General features: G+C 64.5%; 1 protein-coding gene across 1 annotated transcript; it reads left to right on the plus strand.

Annotated features, from left to right (window-relative positions):
* Nucleotides 1-593: 593 nt before the first annotated feature.
* Nucleotides 594-7,960, plus strand: FOSB (FosB proto-oncogene, AP-1 transcription factor subunit; the record flags this gene model as incomplete). Its single annotated transcript, XM_084304190.1, is given in 5 exon segments — nucleotides 594-1,695; nucleotides 4,353-4,637; nucleotides 4,749-4,856; nucleotides 7,549-7,811; nucleotides 7,813-7,960. Coding segments are annotated over 5 exon segments (930 nt in total). The 5' UTR covers nucleotides 594-1,569.

A 7,960-nucleotide genomic window follows, 5' to 3' on the forward strand; every position in this document is an offset into this window, starting at 1 on the left:
CCGGTAACACCTCGGGGGGGGCAAATAGAGTTGCCGCGGTACCGGGACCAGCCCCCCCCACCCCCCCGGTGACTCACTGCCGGGTCTCGGTATCACTTACAGGGGGTTCCCGGTGTCCCGGTCCCGGCACGTCCCGGTGCTCTGCAGCCCGGTCCCGGTAGCACCCCGATGGGAGGCGGGGGGGTCCGATCCCCCCGGTCCCAGGAGCACCCCGCAGCTCTGCAGCCCGCTCCCGGTAACGTCTCGGTAACGGGGGGGTGGGGAGGGGGTGTCCCCGGTAACGGGGGCGGGGAACGGGAACACCCCCCCCCGGGCCGGTACTCTGGGCACGTGCGTGGCGGGGCTGGGGGGGGAATTCCCGGCTTGGGGGCGGGGTTATGGGAGGACGTCACGGGGGGGGGGGGGGCGGAGCACCGGGGGTTGGGGGTGTGGGGGGGGGTCACCGGGTTTGCGGGGGGGGGGTCAGCAAGGGAGGGGGGCACGGGAAAGGGTCTGGGGGGGGGGGGGAGGGGATCGCCGGGAGGGGGTTACCGGGGGATGGGGAGGTGGTACCGGGGGAGGGGGTGTTAATGGGGAGGGGGGCACCGGGGGCGTAAGGGTGGGTTACCGGGGGGTGCGGGGCCGTGGTCCCGGACGGTTCGGGCCGTTTCTAGAAGCGCGGCTCCCGTTTCTATTAATACGCGCATTGCCGCGGCGGCGGCGGCGGCGGCGGCGGCGAAGGGATTCCCTGTGACGTCATTGCTAGGATACCAAACAAACACTCCGAGAGAAGCCCATATATGGCTAATTGCGTCACAGGAACTCCGGCGGGGCGGGGCGAGGGATGCCCCCCGCTCCCCGCCCTCCTCCTCGGCGCCTCTTAACGGCGGCGGCAGCGGCGGGGCCGCAGAAGCGGCGGCGGCACCGGCACCGGCAGGGGCAGCGGCACCGGCACCGGAGGGGCTCCGAGGGGGGCTCGGGGGGTCCGCGGCGGCGGCCGTGACGTCAGCAAGGGGGCGGGGCGCCGCCGTATAAAGCGGCCGCGCGGCGGAGAGCGGTTCATTCATAAAGAACGTGCGGAGGACACCGGGGAACCGAACCGCGAGCGGGGACTTAGCACCGCCGGACCGGCGCCTGGCACGGATGCACGGGGGCTCGTAGCAGCGGTACCGGGACTCGGAGCCGCCGGAGAGGAGCTTGGGGACGAGCTCCAACGGGACTGAGAGGCGGAGGAGCGCAGCGGAGCTCGGACCGGGACCGGCAGCGGCGAACCGGGACTTTGCAGCACCGGCACGGATGCAGCGGGGCTTGAGAACGGCAACCGGGACGGCGCCTCGCGGGGTTTAACGGCGGAGCGGGGCTCGTACCGGAGCCCGGAACGGCGGCGGCGGCGGCTCGCCCCGGCGGGGTGCTCGAGCTCCGGGGCGGCGAACCGGGACTTTGCACGGCGGCAGCGCGGACCTTACCGGCCCCTCGGCCCGGCGAGGCGGCTCCAGCAGCGGGACCCGGCGGCGATGCCGGTGGCTTGACCCTTCCCCCGGCCCGGGCGCAGCCTTGGCGTGGCGGCGCGGCCCCCGCGCCCCCGGGGCAATGTACCAGGGGTTCCCCGGTGACTACGACTCGGGCTCCCGGTGCAGCTCCTCGCCCTCGGCGGAGTCTCAGTACCTTTCCTCGGTGGACTCCTTCGGTAGCCCGGCGGCGGCGGCGGCCGCGCAGGTGAGAGCGAAAGAGCCCGGGGGGCGGCGGCGGCGGCGGCGGCGGGGCCGGGGGGGGGGGGGGCGGGGTCGTGCGTAAACGCGTGACGCGCTGGAACCCTCCGTGATGACGCGGCGCGGGGAGAGCGCGCGCGCGCGCCGGGTTATTTTGGAACGCGGCGCCCCCCCCCCTCTCCCCCCCCACACCCCCTCCCGTTGCTAGGAGACGGGCGGATGGCCTCGCCCACCCCCCTGGCCACGCCCACCCCCTCCTCCTCCCCCCCCCCCCCTTCCCAGCTGGGTGCTTTGGGGTTATTTTTATTTGGGGGGGGTTAGGATTGGGGAGCGGCCCCCGAGATTTAATGTTTGGGGAGAGTCCTCAAAATGCGTGAGGTTTTGGGGAGCGTTGCACCCCCCCCAAAAAAATAAATTTAACCCTTGGGAGAGCGCCCCCAAAATCATTAAGGATTTGGGGAGCATTGCACCCCCCAAAAAAATTAAATTTAACCCTTGGGGGAGTGCCCCCAAAATATTTAAGGGGTGGGGGGGGAGCGTTGCACACCCTCTCCAAAATTTAACCCTTGGGAGAGCGCCCCCAAAATATTTAAGGATTTGGGGAGTATTGCACCCCCCCAAAAAAAAAAAAAAATTAACCCTTTAGGGAGTGTCCCCAAAATATTTAAGGCCTGGGGGTGGGGGAACATTGCACCCCCCCCCCCCAAAGTAAATTTAACCCTTGGGGGAGTTAAACACCCCCCCCAAAAAAAAAAAAAAAAACCTACACTAAGCTTTGAGTGTAGGGGGATCCCCCCCCAAAAAAAATAAGCCCCCCATTCCAAAAAATTAACCCTTAAGGGTGTTTGGGATGTGTGTGCCCCCCCCCCCAAAAAAAAAAAAAATTACCCCTTGGTGGTTTTGGGGGGAGTGCTGCCCCCCCCCCATAGGAGTTTAACCCTTTGGGGGTGCTGAGGGAGTGCTGCAACCCCAAAATTTATTTGTCTCAATGCAATGTATGTATGGGGGGGGGAACACAGTGCACAATTCACAATTTGCCCCCCCCCCCCCCCCCCAATTTCCTTGTGCAACTGGGGTGCAGCAGGCACATGGTTGTTTTCCCCCCAGTGCAATTTGGAGGGGTGGGGGGGCAGTGCATTGCAAGGTCTCTGTACAGGGGTGCTGGGGTGCAGGGTCTTGCACGTTGGTGCCAGCAGGGTGAGAGCTCCGTGCATGGGTGCTGGAGGCTCCGTGCACAAGGGACTTGTGCACAACATCCCTTGCACCAACGTGCACGTTGCAAGGTCTCTGTGCATGGTGCTGGGGTGCAAGATCTTGCACGTTGGTGCCAGAGCAGTGAGGTCTCTGTGCATGGGTGCTGGAGGCTCTGTGCACGAGGGACTTGTGCACATTGGTGCAAGGGAGGTCAAGCACATTGCAAGGTGTCTTTGCATGGGTGCTGGGGTGCAAGGTCTTGCACATTGGTGCCAGCAGGATGAGAGCACAGTGCATTGGTGCTGGAGGCTCCATGCACTAGGGACTTGTGCACAACATCCCTTGCACCAATGTGCATGCTACAAGGGGTCTGTGCATGGCTGCGGGGGTGCAGGGTCTTGCACATTGGTGCCAGAGCAGTGAGGTCTCCGTGCACATGTGCTGGAGGCTCTGTGCACAAGGGACTTGTGCTCAACATCCCTTGCACCCCAGCACCATTCCCAGACGCCTTGCAATGTGCACGTAGGTGCAAGGTCTTGCACATTGGTGTCAGAGGAGCAAGGTCTCTGTGCATGGGTGCTGGAGGCTCTGTGCACAAGGGACTTGTGCACATTGGTGCAAGGGAGGTCAAGCACATTGCAAGGTCTCTGCACGGGTGCTAGGCCACAAGGTCTTGCACTGTTGATGCCAGAGCAGTGAGGTCTCTGTGCTTGGGTGCTGGAGGCTCCGTGCACAAGGGACTTGTACATTAGTGCAAGGGATGTTGTGCACACATTGCAAGGTCTCTGTGCACAGGTGCTGGGGTGCAAGGTCTTGCATGTTGGTGCTGGAGGAGCGAGGTCTCTGTGCACAGGTGCTGGAGGCTCTGTGCACAAGGGACTTGTGCACGTTGGTGCACGGGAGGTTGAGCACACTGCAAGGTCTCACTGCATGGGTGCTGGGGCACAAGTTCTTGCATGTTGGTGCTGGAGGAGCGAGGTTTCTGTGCACAGGTGCTGGAGGCTCTGTGCACGAGGGACTTGTGCACGTTGGTGCAAGGGAGGTCGAGCACATTGCAAGGTGTCTTTGCATGGGTGCTGGGGTGCAAGGTCTTGCACATTGGTGCCAGCAGGATGAGAGCTCAGTGCATGGGTGCTGGAGGCTCCGTGCATGAGGGACTTGTGCACAACATCCCTTGCACCAACATGCACATTTCAAGGGGTCCGTGTGTCTGTGCATGGGTGCTGGGGTGCAAGGTCTTGCACGTTGGTGCCAGCAGGCTGAGAGCTCCGTGCACGGGTGCTGGAGGCTCCGTGCACGTTGGTGCCCGCAGGGTGCACGAGGCACGCGCTGGTGCCGGCGAGGTGGCACGCATCGCCACGAGCCTTGCTCCCACCTGCTGGTGTCCTGTAGAAACAGGGGAAGGGGGTGGGCACCCATGGGTGCTCCGGGGGTGGTTCTGCAGCACCCTGACCGTGTCCTTCTCCGCAGGAGTGCAGCGGCCTGGGGGACATGCCCGGCTCCTTCGTGCCCACGGTGACGGCCATCACCACGAGCCAGGACCTGCAGTGGCTGGTGCAGCCCACCCTCATCTCCTCGGTGGCCCAGTCGCAGCCCCCGGGGGGGCCCATGGCGCATCCTCCCCCCCCCACCGCCCCCGTGGACCCTTATGACCTGCCGGGACCCAGCTACTCCGCACCGGGCATGGGGGGCTTCCCTTCAGCCCCCCCGGCGCGTCCCGCTCGCGCCCGGCCCCGGCGGAGCCGCGAGGAAACGGTGAGTCCCCAAAAAGGTCCCCAACCCTTGGGGGGGGCTCGGGGGTGGTGGGATGGCTGAGGGGGGGTGACACGGTGGTGGCACCTCGCTGATGGCTCTGTCCCCTCGCAGTTGACCCCGGAGGAGGAGGAGAAGCGCCGCGTGAGGAGGGAGAGGAACAAGCTGGCGGCTGCCAAGTGCCGCAACCGGCGCCGGGAGCTGACGGACCGGCTGCAGGCGGTGAGTGGCACGAGAGGGACACGAGGGGACATCGGGGTCCCCCGAGGTTGGGGGTGTCCAAAAGGGGTGGGCATGGCCACCAGGGTGGGGTGGTGGGGGAGGTGGAGGTGTCCCCGACAGCTGGGGACATCGCAGGGGGGACTTGATGGTGAAGGGTGAGGGGTCTGGGGACAGAGCTGGTGGTGGCAGTGGGGACAGTGGTGTCCCCAATATCTGGGGACATCTTGGGGGGGCTTGATGCTGAAGGTTGAGGGGCCTGGGGATGTTATATGGGGACAGCGGTGTCCCTGACAGTTGGGGACATCTCAGAGGGGCTTGATGGTGAAGGGCAAGGGGTCTGGGGACACAGAGCTACTGGTGGCAGTGGTGTCCCCAACAGCTGGGGACATCTCAGGGGGACTTGATGCTGAAGGGTGGGGGACCTGGGGACAGAGCTGATAGTGGCAGTGAGGACAGAGGTGTCCCCAATATCTGGGGACATCTCAGGGGACTTGATACTGAAGGGTGAAGGACCTGGGGATGTTATATGGGGACAGCGGTGTCCCTGACAGCTGGGGACATCTCAGAGGGACGCGATGCTGAAGGATGAGGGGTCTGGGGGCACAGAGCTACTGGTGGCAGTGGGGACAGTGGTGTCCCCAACAGCTGGGGACATCATGGGGGACTTGATGCTGAAGGATGAGGGGTCTGGGGACATCATGTGGGGACAGAGTTGATAGTGGCAGTGGAGACAGTGGTGTCCCCAACAGCTGGGGACATCTCAGGGGGACTTGATGGTGAAAGTTGTTGGGCCTGGGGACAGAGCTGATGGTGGCAGTAGGGACAGAGGTGTCCCCAATATCTGGGGACATCTCAGGGGACTTGATGCTAAAGGATGAAGGGTCTGGGGACACTATGTGGGGACAGAGCCACACCAAAGTGCGGATGCTGAGGATGTCACGTGGGGACAGTGATGTCCTCAGGATGCTGGAAGGGGACACCGATGTCCCCAAGGCACGCTGGAGAGGGTGACAAGGACTTGTAGGAGTGCAGGTGCTGGGGATGCTCGATGGTGACAATGGTGTCATGATGCTGGGGACATCACGGGGACATTTATGGGGCTGTGGGCACCAGATGGGGACAATGATGTCCTCAGGACATGGGGACAATGACGTCCCCGGTCCCTGTTGGAGGGACAGATGGACACCTACGGGTGCGTGTCCCAGGGAGCTGGGGATGTTGGTTGGGGACAGTGGTGTCCCCAAGGCTGGGGGACGCCACCAGGGGCCGATGATGTCCCTGGGAGCTGGGCACATCGAGGGGGGTGGCACTGTCCCCAGGGGTTAGGGACATCGGTCCTTCCAGGTACAGGTGTCCTACAGGGACACAGGAGGGAGGTGGCACTGTCCCCAGGAGTCGGGGACATCAGAGGGGACAGATGGATGTCCAAGGATGTTGGAGGGGGGACAATGTGTCCCCAACAATCGGGGACATCAGAGAAGGGGACCTGGGAATGGCAGAGGGGACACAGTGGTGATCCCAGGAGCTGGGGACACCTGGAGGAGGGGGACAGTGACCCCAAAAGGGGACATCAGAGGGGAGATGTGATACTTGGGATGCCCGGGGAGGGGGTGACAGTGTCCCCAAAAGCAGGAGACACCGACCCAGGGACATTGAAGGGGAGTGCTGCCACCCCCAGCAGCTGGGGACATCGATGGGGGAGGTGGCACGGGGACAATGCCATCCCCAGGAGCAGGGGACAAAGATGTCCTCAAGAGCAGGGGACGCAGGAGGGTGGCACCCGGAGGTGCTGGAGGGGGACAAGGCTGTCCCCAAGATGAGGAACAAGTGGGTGGCTGGGGGTGCTGGAGGGGTGCTGGAGGAGGAGGTGGCCCCTGTCCCCATGAGAGGGGGGACATCAGAGCGGGACAGTGCTGTCCCCAGGACTTGGGGACACCAGGGAGTGATGGCAGAGGGACACTGGAGGAGGACAGCGCTGTCCCCAGGAGCAGGGGACACCAGGGAGAGCTGATGGGGACAACTCTGTCCCCAGGAGCTGGGGACACCGCTGTGAAGGGTGTGAAGGGGACATCAGGGAGGGGACAGGGCTGTCCCCAGGAGCAGGGGGACATCAGTGAGGGACATGAGGGGGACAATGCTGTCCCCAGGAGTTGGGGACACCGCTGTGAAAGGTGTGAAGGGGACATCAGGGAGGGGACAGGGCCGTCCCCAGGAGCAGGGGGACATCAGCGAGGGACATGAGGGGGACAATGCTGTCCCCAGGAGTTGGGGACATTGGAGAAGGACATGAGGGGGACATCGGAGGGGGACAATGCTGTCCCCAGGAGCTGGGGACACCCCTGTGAAAGGCATCAAGGGGACATCAGGGAGGGGACAGCATCGTCCCTAGAGGCGAGGGGACATCGGAGGGGGACAACAGTGTCCCCAGGAGTTGGGGACATTGGAGAAGGACATGAGGGGGACATCGCAGAGGGGACAGCGCTGTCCCCAGGATGGGGGGGGACATCAGAGGGGGCTGCACACCCCCGAGGGGGACATTGGAGGTGCCACCTCCATCCCCAAAACAGCAGCGGGGAGAGCTCCGATGCCACCGCGGCGGTGCCACCCGTGTCCCTCGGCGTCCCTGGGTGTCCCTCGGTGTCCCTGGGTGTCCCTACTTGTCCCTCACCCTCTCCTTTGTCCCCCCCCCCAGGAGACCGACCAGCTGGAGGAGGAGAAAGCCGAGCTGGAGTCGGAGATCGCCGAGCTGCAGAAGGAGAAGGAGCGCCTGGAGTTCGTCCTGGTGGCCCACGCGCCCGCCTGCAAGCTCCCCTTCGAGGACGCCGGACCCTTGGGTGCCGGCCCCGCCGAGGTGAGCACCCTGGGCAAAGAGGAGCCGCCGGGGCCCGTCGCCTTCCCGTTCCAGCCGGGTCCCCAGGGCCCCTTCCCCAGCTGCTGCTTCGCGCCGGGGGCCCCCCCCCCCGGTGCCACCTAACCCCTCCTATACGTCTTCGTTTGTGTTCACCTACCCAGAGGGAGCCACCTGCGGAGCCTCGCATCAGCGGAGCAGCAGCAGCGACCAGTCCTCGGACTCCTTGAATTCTCCCTCGCTCCTCGCGTTGTGA

The sequence above is a fragment of the Netta rufina genome (assembly GCF_964035555.1).
Source record: "Netta rufina genome assembly, chromosome: 36".
Classification (NCBI taxonomy): Eukaryota; Metazoa; Chordata; class Aves; order Anseriformes; family Anatidae; genus Netta; species Netta rufina.